At 44.6% G+C, this 17,412-nt stretch overlaps 1 protein-coding gene across 1 annotated transcript in view; it reads left to right on the plus strand.

The window, feature by feature from the left end:
- ZBTB47 (zinc finger and BTB domain containing 47) overlaps positions 1-17,412 on the plus strand; it is a 58,517-nt gene that overhangs the window by 16,960 nt on the left and 24,145 nt on the right. The window contains exon 2 of the mRNA XM_066584811.1: positions 5,874-7,274. Within this exon, the coding sequence (XP_066440908.1) occupies positions 5,874-7,274 (1,401 nt within the window). The remainder of the gene's footprint in view (positions 1-5,873; positions 7,275-17,412) is intronic.

Genomic DNA, 17,412 nt, shown 5'->3' on the forward strand with positions numbered 1-17,412 from the left:
TGCCTTACTTCTGGAGGATGTGAAATGAAGCTTCTATGGCTTCCTCCTCTATTGTCCTACACAGGGGTCGTTCCCTGGTTATGATAACACTGCTCTGTGTGGATCAGCTCTTACTCGCTGATGTGATCCGCACCCTGAGGACCAAACCTCTGCGAAACTCAAATGCCTGCTCAATTAGTTTCTGGCTGCCAGGGGGCCAAAAACCTTTTAGTCTGCGGTCACATGGGGCGTAAATCTCGCAGAATGACCGCAGTGAGACCTCATGGAAATACCGTGAGATTTCCGTGGCAGAAATGCAGCTTTAAAACCCATGCCGTTTGGCGCGGGTTTTGAAGCGGCTTCGTCACCTGCACTCCGCTGCGACCATCTTTCCCCGTAGAGAGGAGATATGGATGGCCGCAGTGGAGACGGCGATAAAATTGACATGCCGCAGCTTTGAATTCTGCACGGCATGTCAGTTTCATCGCAGCTTGGCTGCAACAGCTTCTCCGCAGCGTGTGGACGAGATTTCCCGTGGGAACCCAGCCTTACAGTGCAGGCAGTAAGCAGGTCCGTGATGAGGTGGAGGATGATAGAATTGTGTAGGAGGCACCCGGGCCTTTTGTGGGTACATTCGGGGCATCTTTAGTGTGTAGTTGGTAGTATATTCCTTCATGCTGTTATTGGAGATCAGGTGCCTTCAGAATGATTTTCCTAGAAATTCTACCGTGTTCTGATGTTACAAATTGCAGAAGTTATTAATCTGGTTCTCGTTTTTCAGCTGAAAAGCTCAAAATCTGGAACGTCACTCGGCGGTCTCAAATTGCCGAACATTGGGTTCCTCTTAAATACCAGACACGGGCGAGTGCCATATCGGTACAAGACACGAGGACCATTATTGCACTCGGAATCTTGTGATTTTTCTATGCGAGAAAAACACGTTGCATCACTGTACCTACACATGAAAACCAGTAACAATAGTAAAGAAGAAAAAAAATCACGCGAGATTCGTGTGTTGCCGGACGCACAAATATAAACCCCATTCTTTCGAATGGGGTCGTACACATGAGTGATGTTCCCCCCGCATGGCACCGCGATGCAGGAAACAAGTTGTGGCACGGTCTATATTGTGAGTGCTTTCCCGCTTGTGTCTTCAGTGGGGCCGGCGGCAGCATCGCGCCAGGTGCTCACAATGCGGTTTCAGACGTGGGAGAGCGGCTTTATAGCATATGGCAAGTACCAGGTTAAAGCTCTTAATAAGTCGGTTTCCGAATCTGTATCTCGTGCGCTCGGATTTCCATTTTTATTTTTCATGATTTGCAAAACTAGAATCTACAAGTTCAGCAAATCTGTCCTCTCATTTCTAGTTAGAAAAATGATCACTTTTTCTCGCTAGTCTTTTTTTTTTTTCTGCCTTGACACTATTAAGTAAATGCACAAATCTTAATCCGGCGGCGGGTTGTCTGCAGGTAGACTCCATTATTTGGGGTTCTACCTGCTATGCCTGACCGTCGGCTCAGGTCGCTGTCTGTCTATAGAGACGCTACACTTTATGGCATTTGCATTAGTCTGGATTCACATGGGCCATTTTATCTACCGTATTTTTTTTAAATTTTTTTTTTATTTTTTTTCCTCCTAATGGAAGTTCCGTCTGATTCTAAGACAAACTGAGCTCTCATGGCAAACAGCCCCATGTGATTACAGCCTAGTCGTATGCAGCATGGCTATAGATTTTTTTTAAATGCCTGCAAGATAAAAAAAAAAACAAAAAAAAACAAATTGCAGTGCAGATTTACAGTCAGACCTCTACTTTCATTGTCTTCTAGTTTCCAGTTTCAATGATTTTTTTTTTTTCTTTTAAGCCAGAATTTCGCCTCTAGTTTCGCTGGCTGCTTCCAGCTTCATTGGCGGCCGCCGCCCCACGTTGCTGACGCGGGCCACGTGATCTCCTGCTCAGCATCTCCTCCTCCTGATGCTGAAACGCTCCCCACCCTTCTCAAGCATCGCTGTGGGCGCTAGTAAAACAGTACAATAGTGTAATGTAAGTGGCCATGTTTACCCAGATGACGGTGATGTCACCTGCAGTCCTATGTAACAGTGATAACGCCAAGGACAGATAATGTCACCTGCAGTCCTATGTAACACCACAGATAACACACAGTGATAATGCTGAGGACAGATGATGTAATAGATGTGACCCGCAGTCCTATGTAACAGCACTGATAAAGCACAGTAACATGTTCTATAACATGCTAAATGTTCGTTTCTTCTTTACAGTAGTCGTTTATATATTTATTGTAGTTGTTTGGTATTAAAATCCATACTTATTCTCTATTGTGGCTTGCTGTGTTTTTAGGAATGTCTAGAACTAATTAATTGGATTTACACTGATTCCTATGGAAATTGCCTCCAGTTTCATTGGTTTCAAGTTTGACTGTGTTTTATTTGATGTCCATTGGCATGTTTGTACAGGTACCATGATATTGTATTAATTGTGGGAATTGCGGAACATTTCAAGCCTTATTTCCTTTATAAGTGGAAAGAATCCCTGGTAATATGGGTGTTGGGTAGCAGCCACAGAGAAATCCCCTACAGCTTACCACCCTGGCACCATCTGTCACATAGAAATCCTCTGTAGCTTACCACCCTGGCACCATCTGTCACATAGAAATCCTCTGTAGCTTCTGGCACCATCTTTCACATAGAAATCCTCTGTAGCTTACCACCCTGGCACCATGTGTCACATAGAAATCCTCTGTAGCTTACCACCCTGGCACCATGTGTCACATAGAAATCCCCTACAGCTTACCACCCTGGCACCATCTGTCACATAGAAATCCCCTACAGCTTACCACCCTGGCACCATCTGTCACATAGAAATCCTCTACAGCTTACCACCCTGGCACCATCTGTCACATAGAAATCCTCTGTAGCTTACCACCCTGACAGCTTCAGCGGAACATGGGCATTGTTTATCACTTTATTATGTGCATGAAAACTATAGGGGAATCTGCCGATGGCCATTGTTTTACTGGAACAGGCTCGGTGGTCTTCCCGTTGACAGAGTCCAGGGGTAGGTGTGTGACAATAGTGCCTGTTACAACTGCTGCAGGGAAGTTTGTTTCCTCTCAACTGTTCTTTTCAACTCCTGAGTACTTCTGGCTCCCAGAGATTCCTTAAGTCGTAGAGCCGTATGGATTTACAGTATTGGCAACTAATAAATCAGCGAACCCTTTCGTTTAAGTGATGTGCCTCTCATCCAGAAAAAAGTGGTGATCGTCTAGTGCATGGGTTATAACGGTCTTGCAGCTTGGCTCCGTTCATAGTGGGATTGAGCAAAAAAAAGTGCAGTTTGTAGGTAAAAATTTTATATATATTATATTGGTTGTCTGTTTATTTTGAGACGTTTAACCCCTTAGTAACGGACCTGAATTTTGGAAATCTGACGTGTCACTTTAACATAGAATAACTCCGTAAAGGTTTTGCACATCCAAGTGATTCTGACTGTTTTTTTTCGCCACATGTTGTACTTCCTTTAGGTGGTGAAAATAGTCTGATTTTAGAATTTGTGTGTACTTATTAAAAGTCCCAAAATTAGGAAAGCTTTGAAAAGATTGTTTTATCACCTTTTCAACTGTAATATCTCAAATATGTGCAAACTCATTGTAAAACTTTTTTGATAAGACACATTTCCATCTGTTTACTTCTAGACGCACATTTGAAAATTTTTTTAATTTTTTTTTTAACCATTTAGGAGGCGTACAATTTTAACATTACTTATCAACTTTTTGCGGAACACTTTGTATTCTACACCAAACCAAGATTGCAGAGGCTCATAGGTGTCAGAATGATGGATATCCCCCACAAATGACCACATTATAAAAACTACACCCTTTAATGTATTTAGGGGTGTCAGGAGTATTTTGCCGAAAGGAGCATCAAGCTTCAACTGTTTTTTAACTCTTATGTGATCGACACTATCTATTGGATGACGGTGATCACGTGACCGGGGACTGCTCACCGCATCCCTCGCTCACTGCTCTAGTCTCTTGACTAACTTTAGTAGTCAGGATCAAGGAGATTTTAAACTTCTTGGGCCCTCCCAAGCTTCTGTGCTTGTGTCTGCCATTTTGCCGACGTGCACATGCACCAAAGTTAGGGAAAGGTCCACGGATAAAGATCCCGTAGGGGGAACGTCGCCAGAGGCCTTAGGTAGGTAATTTCACCTCCCCTCATCGATCGAATACACGATAAGAGATGAAACTACTTTTTGTTTGTTTGTTTTTTGTTTTTTTTTTACTTTTACGTGCTTGCCGTTATCCATTGGATAGCAGCGGTCATGTGACCAGTGACTGTGGCCCCCACCATGAAATCTCCAGGCTCTCGGCTACATTTAGTAGCCAGTAGCAGGGAGATTTTAATTTACCCCGGCAATCTGCGGCTTTTGCGCATGTGTCCGCCATTTTGGCGATGGGCGCGTGCACAGAAGCCGGCGTAAGGTCCACAGCTAAATCCGGGGGGCCCCATGTACGTAATTTCATCTCTCCTCATAGGTATGATCCATGAGGGGAGATGAAACGTAGGCCTCCTTCACACGAGCAGCATGGCATTTGGGGGGGGGGGGGGCAGGAGTGGCTTGAATTATAAGCCCCACCCTGAAAATAAAGCCCTAACTACAGAATTTTTTTTTCTTCTAAAAAGCATGTAGAAAGAAGCGCTGTCTGTGGCTTAGGTTTATTCATTGTACTTTACTAGTGTACCAGTTCAGGCAGCAGCTCCATGTATTATTTATGGTACCTGTGATTTAGCCCTTATTGGGTATATGTCATTTTTAATATCTTTAATGCTATGGTTGATAAAAATATTTCCTTACTTATTTTAGGTGCATGTTGCTTTATAGGGATGTATATTTGTATATCCACACACTCTGCAGGTGTTTTTTTTTGTTCTCATAGAATTCATAGGTTTTATACAATGTACTGCAACACTTCAGTATTGCAGTATATTGTATTTCCGCAGGAACATTGCTATCTCCTTGCAGGGGGAAGGATGTTCAGGAGACGGAGAATTCCCTCCCTCTGTCCAGCTATTTAAATTCTCTGTCAGAGTTGACAGCTGTATCTGAATGGTTAACAGCCGCAAAATGTTATCTCCAATAGATGGTGGCTGCTGCAGCCGGGTGTTGGCTGTCCAAGACAGCCAACACTCACCATGTATGAAACGGGCTTGGTTCCCAATTCTGCACCATATACCCCCTGTTGCCGGTGGGTGAACATGTTTCTCCCCTTGCGAAAAGGGATTAAGGTCAAAAGTGTTAACATATTACATGTAGATAAAAAATTTTTTTTAAAAATAGTTCATTTTATGCACTTTATCGAATCGCCCAAATTTTCAATATTTCAGGGATAGTATAGATCTGGATGTAGCAAGTGCGTGAAATAACTTGGGGCTCGTATGGTGAGCCACATAGTCGGGGGTCAGGATTTACTAGTTGGGGAGCATTGCTCTAGAGCATGTGATCCTGGGATATCAAAGTCTATTCTTCCTTCCACCATACCTGCTTTTATAGGGGTTGTTGTGCATCAGAAGAACATGTGTACCATTCCTGGTCACTGGTTGTATGGTGTAGTACAGCTCAGCACCATTCACTTCAGTGGAGTTGAGCTGAAGAAGTCAATGCAACCCATCGTGTGATGAGGTTTCTGGAAGCAGCCATGTTTGTTTGTTTGTTTGTTTGCTGAAGAATGAGAATTTGAGAAGAACGTTAACCATGTCCAATAGTCACACCAGAAGGTGGAACCTTATCGGGACAGATATTTTAGTATCTTCGTAGTCTTGATTTACTCATAACTTTTCCTACATTTATTGCCTTCTCTCTCTTTATCTTTCCGCAGTTGATAGTTGAGAAGACGACAGACTACCCCTCCACGGAGTATTCTCTAGTGGAAGATGTGGCCCTTCACTTCACCTGCTTAATGGACAGACTCAACGAACAACGTCTGTTTCAACCCGACCTCTGCGATGTGGATATTGTACTGGTTCAACAAAAAAGCACCTTTCCCGCTCACAAGGGCATTCTCGCTGCCTACAGCCAATTCTTCCATTCTCTCTTCACCCAGAACAAGCAGCTCCAACGGGTGGAACTTTCCTTGGAAGCCTTGACCTCTCGAGGTTTCCAACAGATACTTAATTTCATATACACTTCTAAGCTATTAGTCAACGGTTGCAATGTACAGGATGTGTTAAATGCCGCCGCTGTGTTACAGATGAACGAAATTGTGACCTCGTGTCAGGAGCTCATTCACAGTAGGTCGTTGAACCTGTCCATGGCTAATGAAATTTTGGACACGGAGGACAATAGAAATGAACCCAGCGCTGTCATGCAGCCACAGTTCTATAGGGAGATAAAACAGGAGGTGGACGCTCCCTCGACAAAAATTTACGCCCGGGAGGGAAACGATCCCTACTCTGTTCGAGTGGAGGACAGTGTGAGTAAAGGACATATGCCCAATGCCACATCACCGAAACAGTATTTCAAAGATGAGGAAAGAAACACGGCCCGGATCTGTAAAATAGAGGGGGCTGACTCGGAGGAGGATATTGAGAACCAAGAGTCCTACAACCGAGAACAGATCATTGTAGAGGTCAACTTAAACAACCAGACACTAAATGTTTCTAAAGGGACTGAGGGGAAGGGGGGTCCAACTGACCCGGTAGCTGTTCTAGACCGATCCGACGGAGATGATCGGGGATCAGAAGAAGATGGAGATGACGAGAATGAAGAGGAGGAAGGTGGCCTAGAAGAAGAGGACGACTTTCTTGACATGCTGGAGGACGAGGATGATGACATCTTGCCTAGCGAAGAAGAAGACATCGAAGAACCACGTGAAGAGGAGGAAGAGGAAGAAGAGGAGGAGGAAGAGGAAGAAAAGGACAATGATGATTCAGCAGAGACAGCCAAAGATGAAAACTCCCCTGAAGACGGGAACAAGTCGCCGAGTGAAAACGAGTCCTCCAAGCTGAGGAAAGGCGCAAAAGGGTCACGGAGCCGAGGAAGTGGTGGGAGGCGGAAGAAGAAAGGACAAGATGCTTTGGGGCAAAAGGCTAAATTTGATGAGAAGCAGCACTTCCCGTGTAAGAAGTGCCCTAGAGTTTTTAATAATAGGTGGTATCTGGAAAAGCACATGAACGTCACCCACAGCCGCATGAGGATTTGCGATAAATGTGGCAAGAGGTTCCTTTTGGAGAGCGAGTTGATGCTTCACCACCAGACAGACTGTGAAAAGAATATACAAGTAAGTGTCTCGCTCCTCACTTGGCCTTGGGTGATGGTTTAAGTCAAACATGAAATCGCAGTTGCCAATGTCTTTCGGAAGGTAAGCTGGTAGTTCTACCCGTTCTGCTAGTATTCTGTGAAGAGCGTCTAATGTGATCTCTGGATCATCGCAACTGAATAATCTAGATTTTTCTTTTTTTTTTTTTTGCCCTTGAGCATAATTCAATTTTGCAGGTTTAAGCAGCATTATAATTGGTCACATCCAGAGCTGCACTCAGTTTTTTTTTGCTATTTGCAGAGTGGAGCGTAGTAGCTCAGCCAACGGTTAGTCGTCTTTCTCAGCCGACACTGTGATGTTGGATTTTATCTGCACTGTGCTTGCAGCTTGGCATGTGACTGGAGTATAAGCTGTGGCGTAACTCCGTATCAGAGGATCTGTGTGGAGATGGCGCAGACTACAAAGTCCCCAGCGTGCCTTCCAGTCTGCATAGAGGTTTATCCGCTGCCTGTACGGATTCTCTGACACCCCATTTGCATGCATTGCACTTGGTCACAAGTGATGTATTACTGCTATGTGTGGTAGTTTATAGCGGTTGCCATGCTAGTGGTGGTGTAACATCATCTTATGATCTGAAGCCAAATGGCTTGTACAATCTGTCGTAGTTCTTGCTCCTCCCCCCCCCCCCCCCCCCTTCCCCCATATGTTGAAAGGAAATCCCCATTATGTATGTGATGTCCTTTAACTCCAAATCGGAAAAACCCTCCTGAAGATCTCATTTTTTTTGGAAATATATTTGACGCAGAACTTGGTTGCCTTAAGTATATTTTTATTCCCCTTAGTGACGTAACTAATTTTGGCTTTAAGAACCGCACTGCTGGTCAGATTCCACATGCGGAAGCCTACAGCGGAATCGTACCCTGCCGGCAGCCAAGGACACTGCTTACCTGTCCGGGTCTTCTATTTTCTGCACTGCGGATGTGTACGGAAGCGCTGGCCGACGCACATGTGCAGTGGAGGTTTTTTTGTCTTTCTTTTAAACTCCTGCTCTTCCCGCGGAATCCGCGGCCGAACCAAAAAGTCCACAAAACAAATCTGCATGCTTTGATTCATCTGCAGATGCCCCATGCTTCCCTATGGGCAGCTTTATTTGCGGATCTTTTGCACAGGTGACCCGCACAGATTCCGCAAAACGGATCCGCCCGTGGACATCAGCCCTATAGGGGACGAGTTTAAAAATTTTTTTTTTTAAATTCTGTAAAAACCTTTTTAGATGTCAGTTAGCAATGACTTCAGCTTCTGTAAAGTTAAACTATGTAGAGGAGTAATTAGAGGCGTCCTCATCTTTTCACTTTTCTGGGGGCGGGGAAGACCATCATATGTGACAATCACAGAGCAGATATGCTCTTTGAATGTGAGAACATGAACAAAAATTTGTTTCCCCTCCGGTTGGTCAGGAGTATATACAGGTGAATCACAGATCTTCTCTGCTGGCCATTGACTAAAAAGTGACAGTTGTAAATTCAGTACTCCTGGCCCCACTTCAAACTGCTATAGCTCGAGTTCCGTAAATACTACCAATGTACATTTGGTGTCATTTTAAATCCAAGGATCTTTTAAAATGACACCGAAGGCATGCTGGTAGCACTGATAGAACTGGAGCTACTGCCATTTGTAATGGAACAAGCTCTGTTCGTAATGTACTTTTCCAACAGAGTGAACATCGCTCCTCCTAAACAGAAGGGGTGTGAAGGCTGTTTTTATGTTGCGCTTTCTTTCAGTGCCGACTCCATCTGAAGTTTCCATCTTCTATGCAGAAAATGGCATAAGGACTAAAATCATAGGGGTTAATATGAGACGAGCGACCCCTTTGGTCTCTAGTTAACTTGGTTTCCAACTGAAAACACCAAAAAGGGTCTCATCTCATATTAACCCCTATGTTTTTGATCCTTATGCCATTTTCTGCATAGAAGATGAAAACTTCAGACGGAGCCAGCACTGAAAGAAAGCGCAACGTAAAAATTGCCATTCCCAGCCCTTTTCTATCCAGTTATAAAGATGGAAATTGAAATTAAATGGCGTTTTTTTTTGTTTGTTCCCCCCCCTCCTTTTCTTAATCTCCAGTTTTCCCACGGGGTCTGCTGCATGTCCGCAGTGTTAGCTGCGGATGTGCTGCTGATCAGACTGCTTCCACACAAAAATAGAGCATGCTGCGATTTGTTTTCCAGACCAAAAGGTCCGCAAAATAAATCTGCATGCTTAAATTAATTTGCGGGCGCCCATGCTTTCATACGGGCGGCTTGATTTGCGGATCTCCCACACTGATTCCACAAATCAAACCCACCTGTGGACATGAGCTTTCCTTTTAAAGGAGTTGTCTGGTTGTAAACTGTTGATTGCCTATCCTCAGGATAAGTCGTCAGTAATAGATTGGTGGGGGCCTATTACCTGGGCCTCCTGCCTATTAGCTTTTCACCGGGCCAATGCACTCGTGTTCTGAACAGAATTCTACAGGAAGTAGACAGCTCCATTCTTACTATAGAGACCAGGCTTGGTATTGCAGGCTAAGTTCTCATTGACAAGACACTACAGTAAGAACGGGCGATCTACTTCATGCTGAAATCTGTTAAGTGCACAAACATGCCGGCCTGGCAAACAATTATCTGGCAGTGAGTGCCAGGCAATGGACCCCTACCAATCTACTGTTGATGGTTTATCCTGAGGATAGGCCATCAACCGTTTACATCTAGACAACCTCTTTAAACTGAAACTCCACATTAGTCATATCTGCTATCTGGAACCAGGACCAATATGATGTTTAACCACAACAGAGAGATAGGGTTAACTATAACAATGTGTGCCATGTAAGGAAATGCGGACCTCACTGAAATCAAAAATGTTAGGAGACCGTAATATGACACAGATGCTACCGGGCAGAAGTGAACAGGGTTTGAGCCAATTAGCTGCTATTTCCAGCCGGCTCCCAAAACCACCCAGAGCAGGGCAAGAGGTAAAGTAAACATAAATTTGGCAGAAGAGCTCTCATCCAAGCAGGGGTCAAAAGGGCAGCTCACTGCTAATGATTAAATCCCATGCAGTTCATACGATGTTTCCAGATTTTTGTCCATCTCCTGTATCTGTCCTATTAAAAGAACCTGCTGCTGCCTATAGCACAATAAACTAACTTACCCGCTTCCTGGCGCCCACCTATCAAGTGTGCTTGACAGCCAAAAATCTGATCTTTGCAGATTCCTGTGTGCGCGCTCTCCCGTAGACTTGTGAAGGAGAGCGTGCTCCCGAGATTCTAAAGACAGGCAGATTTTCGTGCTGTGTGCCAACCTCACAGGTGGGGACCAGGAATCGGGCGAGTATAAAAAATACTGCACCTGGCTCCATGTCACCTGCTCGAACGACGCGATTAGGTCTTTTAGGCCGGCTGCACACCGCCGTGACAGGCTCCACCGTGGAATTCCGCGGCGGAGCCCGTCACGGCGCCCCCCAGAGACCCCCAAACTTACCTGCGGATCCGGCGTCCTCTCTCCCACACGACGCGTCATGTGACACGCCGGCCACGTCACAGGACACGCCCACCGCAGCTAATAAAGTCAGTCCCACCAACAGCACTAAATATTCCCTTACCAGGGTCAGGCAATCAAAAAATGCAAAAGCCAGTTAAGAGCCAAAAAAACAGAAAGGCTCCAGATAAATGTCCATATGAATGATGAACTGGCAGCATAAACGGATGTATGAAGGTATAAAATCGTTTTATTACCCCATTACAAGTGAATGCGACGTTTCGGCACTGTTGTGCCTTCCTCAAGCTGGCTTGAGGAAGGCACAACAGTGCCGAAACGTCGCATTCATTTGTAATGGGGTAATAAAACGATTTTATACCTTCATACATCCGTTTATGACATGCCCACCGCGTCACATGACGCGGGCGGTAGGCGGGGAAGCGTTTTCACGCTATCTTCCGCTGTGCTACAGCGGAAGATAGCGTAAACGGACGGCTTCCATTGACTGTAATGGAAGCCGTCCGCGCGTACACCCGCGGCAAATAGAGCATGCCGCGGGTGAGGACGGGAGATTTCATAGTGCGGAATTCCGCGGTGGAATTCCGCACCGTAAGCATTGTGCTATTAGATTCAATAGAACATAATAGCTGCGGGCAACGCAGCGGATTTTCGCCTCGAATTACGCGGCAGAAATCCGTCCGTGGGAAGGAGGCCTTATGGTACTTGAGGCAGGTGACTGGTCCCCCATAAAGGGGTTTACCCAGGAACTTGTAGAAAACGGGGGCCGCCTCACACACTGCATGTACCATCAGATTTCTGGCTAGCCCTGCACCAGCACGCCGCACACACTTCCTTACTGATTGACAATAAAGGTTGCCATCCAAGGGTACATTTACACGTAGCGGAGATGCTACACGATCGTATCTGGACAGTAGTTTTCCATTCAGCAGGTCCCTTTTTAAAAGGATTTTCCAAGAGTTCTAGAATAAAAAATGGCAGTAGCTGGGCATAAAAAAAACAAAACACTCACTGGTCAGGAAGATGTTGTCCGTGCCTCTGGCCCAGAATCGGAGCCTAGTTTCGCAAGAAGCTGCGGTTGTTATCCAACGACTAGATGCAGCTTCTTCCGGGGAGGACATTAGACATTGAACTTTATTTATTTTTTCAGCCCATTACCTGTCCTTGGATTTATTTATTTTTAATGTTTAAGGCCTCCTGCACATGGGTGGGTCAGACCGCGCATGCAGGATTCCCACAGTGGAGTTCGACCCGGTGGCAGGCCTTCTTACCTGTCCGGCAGCTTCTCTTGTGTTAACGTGCTGGGCGGCATATACACAGTACAGAGGATGCCGCACCGTCACTATGGCTATGATGTGGCCTCTTGTGCTGCGAATGGGTCGGCCGGCACATGTGCAGTTGAGAAGACGTCGCCATAGTGATGACGCGTTTCCTGCGCCCATTCCGCAATGATGGTTGCGGTATGGCTGCGGCACGGATTGCTTCCATTGACTTCAGTAGAAGCCAGCCGTACGTATCCGCGGCTAATCTCAACATGCTGCGATTTCTTTCCCATGAGCAGAAAATCGCAATCTATTTCCACTCGTGGGCAGGAAATCGCGTTTTTCCATAGCATGCTATGGGCTGGATTTGCTGCGAATCCGGTGGTGAAATCCTGCTGCTGACTTCGCAATCAAAACCGTGTCGAAATAATTTTTTTTTGTGCTCTTTTCCCTAATAGTATAGGAAAATGAAATCCCACGTATTTGGTATCATCGTATCTGTAACAACTTAACCTGCACGGCAGAAAGCATAAAAAACTGAGGCAAAATGCTTATTTATTTATTTTGCCTCCCTAAAAAAAGCTATAAAAGTGATCCAAAAAGCCATGTGAACCCCCAAATGGTACCCATAAAAACTACAGCTCGTTACACAAAAAACAAGCCTTCACAGAGCTCCGTCCATGGAAAAAGAAAAGTTATAGGACTTGAAATTCAGCGATTTAGAAAAAGAATTTCCAAAAAAGCTTTTTTTATTGTGGAAGAACCTAAAAAAGAAAAAACAGAATTTTGGTATAATCGTACTGACTTGCAGAAAAAATGTATTGTCATTTATGCTGCATGAGTAACACCGTAAAGAGAAAAAAACCCCAAATCAATGGCAGAATTAATATCATGTGACGGTTGTGCCAAGTTCTAAAGTTATCCACAGGATGGGGGATAGCTATATGATCAGTGGGGTCTGACCGTTGGGACTATCATTGATCCTAAGAATGGGGGTCCGGATGGTCCTTGCGTGATTTGGATTCTGTGCGACTGCCGCCTCGTTCATGCAGGAACATTTGGGAGTGCCGTTCTTGATTGGTCGGGGTACCAGTGGTCAGAAAGCACCGATCGTAACGTCTTGTGGATAACTTTATAACTTGGCACAACCCCTTTTAACGAAGCATTTTATTTTCTCACTTAATAAACCTGACCAGTCCCTCTTGGCAAAAAGCCTCCAGATTCTGTAAATTGACTTGTCCAGCATGAACTGCATTTGTGTCCCCCTTTAATGGCTCAACGGCGTTGAGGTCAGTGGACTGTGGTGGTCGCTTTAGAACTGTCACTTGCTTCTGGCTGTAGCAACTGAAGGCTCGACTCGTCCTTAAAGGGGCTGTACAGGAATTGGAAAAAAAATAGCCATCCTCCCTGCAGTCTTGTGAGAAACCCGTCCCAAAATGTAACTAGGGTGTATGGGAGTCTAATACCAAACCGTTAACCCTCCCAGGCTGGATGGTAAGCCTGACCGGAACGAAACGTGTGTTAGACCACCCCCCCTCTCCGGTGTACCGGACTTCTTTCTCAGACTTTCAGAGATGGCGGCCATTTTTATTTTCAATTCCTTCACGCCCCCTTAAGTGTAGAGTCGTTCATCGAAGGTCCAAGTGCGGCCGCAGCGTAGACTGTTTTTTTCCGATTCTTCTAATCAGCAGTTTTGTGCTGTTGGTGCAGCTAGGGCTTTTTTCTGTTAGCTTTCCCATGCAGCCATTTTCCAGTATCTTGTACGGGATGAAGCGGCCACAGCACTGTCCTTCAGAGAAGCCTGGATTTAAGAAGTTGTCGGAGTTTTCTGTGCAGTTGTGTATCTAACTTCTCTCGGTCTACCTGACTGCGCCTTGGTGTTAACAGCCCATCATTTACTGCTTCTTGATCACAGGTTGAACAGAACTAATTGGCATTTTCACATTTTGTAGATATTTTTATGTTCGTTTGATTTATGAAGTTGAGCCACTTCTACTCCTTGCAGATGCTTTGACGGTTCTTTTTGCTTCCCCCATGGAACCAGCAGAGGGCAGCCTAGATGAAATGCACAAAGGTCACTAAGAAACTCACATTTTATAGGACTTGGGTATTTTACAGCAGCTACATAAAGGAGAAAGCTGGAGTGACTTGTGTCAATAAACTTGTTGCATTTATAGATCTATACCTAAATGTGCATGTTGTGCGGACTTTCTACTTAATTTTACTAAAACTACACCTCCTTGGAGGTCACACCAACTTTTCTCAGCTAATTTTGCTGAGGAGAAAGGTCAAGTTTTTATTTGTGCAGATTTGTTGCATGTTGTAATTTGCAACATATTTTGTGACTTTTTCCAGCAAGAGAAACCAAGTAATCCTGTAGATATGATGCCTTTTAATGGCTAACAAAAATACACGATGTTAATGCGAGCTTTCAAACCTAGTTGGGATTCTTCTTCAGGCTTAAATGAAATAAATCCGAAGAGGCATGCATATTTATACACAAATACTTATGACAAGGCACAGACATGGATATGATTAACTTGCACTTAAAAGAATACTACAACAGAAATACAAACCTTCTTAAATAGTCACTGATAAAGGTAGGAAGGTTTTATGGTCCCTGAATTAGTGTTAGGGGGTTACCAGGTCAGGAGTGTTATCTGTGCTATAGATCTCTAATACTTCCCACTCACGCATGAACCCTCGTGAAGTGTCAAAAGTTGTTATAAATTTATATTCCCAAATTCTCCTGTGCTGCTGTGATTTGAAATTGCCTTTCAGTATAATAACTTTCATGAGTTCTATGTTGTGTCCGTCACTAGAGAAGTGCTCGGCCACAGGTAATTCTGTCTTTCTCTCTTTAATCATGTGGCGATGAGATCTCATCCTCTTTCAGTTTTTGCCCTGTTTCTCCAAAATAAAGACCCCCAACAGGACATTCACTGCACAGGATCAGATACACAACATCAGACGTGGAACATATGAATGTCCCCCGGGATCTTATAGTCCAGCTGTGTGTTGGGGTTATGTATCCTGTCCCCGGTCAGTATGTGTGAGCAGGTCTTACAGCTCCTTACAGGTCAGAGGGTAATAATGATTGCCGAAGGCCTGCGGGACGGACAGCTTCCATTGATTTCAATGGAAGCCGACCGCACGGAATCCGGCTCAGAATAGAGAATGCTGCAATTTTTTATTTATTTTTTTTTCCCTCCCCGGAATTGCATATCCGCAATGCAAATCCGGCCGTGTGCATTGGGCCGAACTCCGACCAAACAGGTGAAGGTGTGATATAATTATACAATATAAAGTATATAGAAAAAGAATGTAAGTCTTCGCTTCCTGTGTTTTTTCTTCTATGGCGCCAGTAGGTATTTCTGGTTGTAGTTATTTTCTTTTCTAAATGGGAAGGGAACATTTAACAATTTTGTTTTTATTATGCAATTTATTTTTGCTAAACATTCCTTTTTAGTGAGTGTCGCTGGTTGTGAACACAATAAGCCCTCTGTGCAGAAGAATACAGAATTTTCTTTTCTCTGAACATCTATTTAGAGGATCTGTTTTCAGTATAAAACCGTTCTCCACTTGAGACCATCTCTACCTTCTAAAGGGGGCCTTGACAGTAAGCTGATCACAAAGTGTCCCCAGCGATCGGCTGTAATCTGTGGGGGAAATTAGGGATTCGTTTTTCACGTCTGCTGTTGGGTAAGACCCCCTGCACACTGGCGGAAATTTAGCGTCGGGATTTCCCGCAGAATTTCTGCCCGTGCCCGCCTGCATAGGATTGCATTAGATAACGCAATCCTAGGCAGACGGCCGTCATTTGTCCGTGTGAAAACCCGCGCGGAAAACAAATCGCGGCATGTTCTATATCTGCGAGACCCGCACAGAAATGTCAGCTGGCTCTTCTCTGCGCATGCGCCTGCACACAGCGCAGGGAGGAGATGGCAGGAGCGGGTAAGCTGCAGGCCTCTGCAGGGGCATGGGACCGCATCCCGCGGTGAGAATTGGGATCCGACCCGACTGTCTGCAGGCTGCCTTACTGTAGGGGAAATTTGAAGAATCATTTATACAGTGCCTATCCACATCAATGGGTTGTCTGTGTAGGATGGGTCCTCCAGAGAAATGCTTTGTAACACCCTCTACTCTAGACAGAAGATGCGGATCCTGAACCTAGGACCCTTCCCCTAAATTAACACTGTGTCCCCTAATAGTGTTGTACTATGTTTTTAAACTTCTCACCCATCCGTAGTCTAGGGGATGAGCGTCTAGTTGGTAAGGGTCCGAACACTGGGGCTGCTACTGATAGCAAGAGCAGGAAGGACCCCGATGCATCGCTCCACTATCTAGCATGTGTTCCGCTGCTCCAGTCATCTCTATAGGACTGCCAGAGATGGCGGTTATCGTGTGCCCCCCCACCTCATTTCCCACGAATCAGTCATGTACCCCCTAGTTTAAAGCTTTGCACCATCTTTGCAGTAGAGGACTTAGTAATAGTATTTTTATGAGCAACATTATTTTTGTTACAAAAACTAGATACATCTTTTTATATCTGGATATATAATTATAATCTATCTCCTCGACGGTGGATGGAGGCGGCTCCTATTTCTACATCTGTCACCCTACTGTGTTTGTGTATTCTAGCGTGCTCTGTGGAAAAGCTGGAATATATATAATTTATTTATTTTTAATAGAAAAAGTGATTTTGAGAAAACATTTTTTTCAAAAATTGAGATAGAAACCTGAATTCTGTGTAGCTTTCTAGCTCTTCGCTACCTTTTTAATATGTGAGATTGTAAGAACAGAGGCTAAATGGTGGTATTCCGCCTATTGCTGCATGCTGACAATCCCGTCCTCTGGCAGGTCCCGCTCTCCAGCCTGTGATTCATTCAAGGACATCAGCGCTCGTACAGATGACTTTCTGCTGTGGGTCACAATCTGCTGTCCAGCTCGCTGCCTCATTGAGCAGACTCATTTTGTGTAGAGGAATCGCTAATGTCCCATGAAACGTCCTCGTAGACCCATCTGTTTCCATATGTCTCCTGGTAATCAGGCCGCGCATCACGTTTTGTAAACTCGGGCTTTTTTTTTTTTTTTTTTTTCCAGCTTGAAAATCCTAGATTTGTTCTACAAAATAATAAAAAAAAATCAAACCAGTATTTTGTTTTCATTTTTCTTGCTCTTCACGTCATTGGATTTTTTTGACATGTTCTTGTTGTTGTAAGACATAATGGGGGAGACTTCTCAAAAATAGTGCAGAGGAAAACCAAAATTGGCGATGTTGCCCATAACATCCAGAGATCACACAACTCCTTTCCATGAGTTATATAGTATTGTAGATAACCCCCACTGAAGTCAATGGAGGTT

Source organism: Eleutherodactylus coqui, chromosome 12 (assembly GCF_035609145.1).
Source record: "Eleutherodactylus coqui strain aEleCoq1 chromosome 12, aEleCoq1.hap1, whole genome shotgun sequence".
Taxonomy (NCBI): Eukaryota; Metazoa; Chordata; class Amphibia; order Anura; family Eleutherodactylidae; genus Eleutherodactylus; species Eleutherodactylus coqui.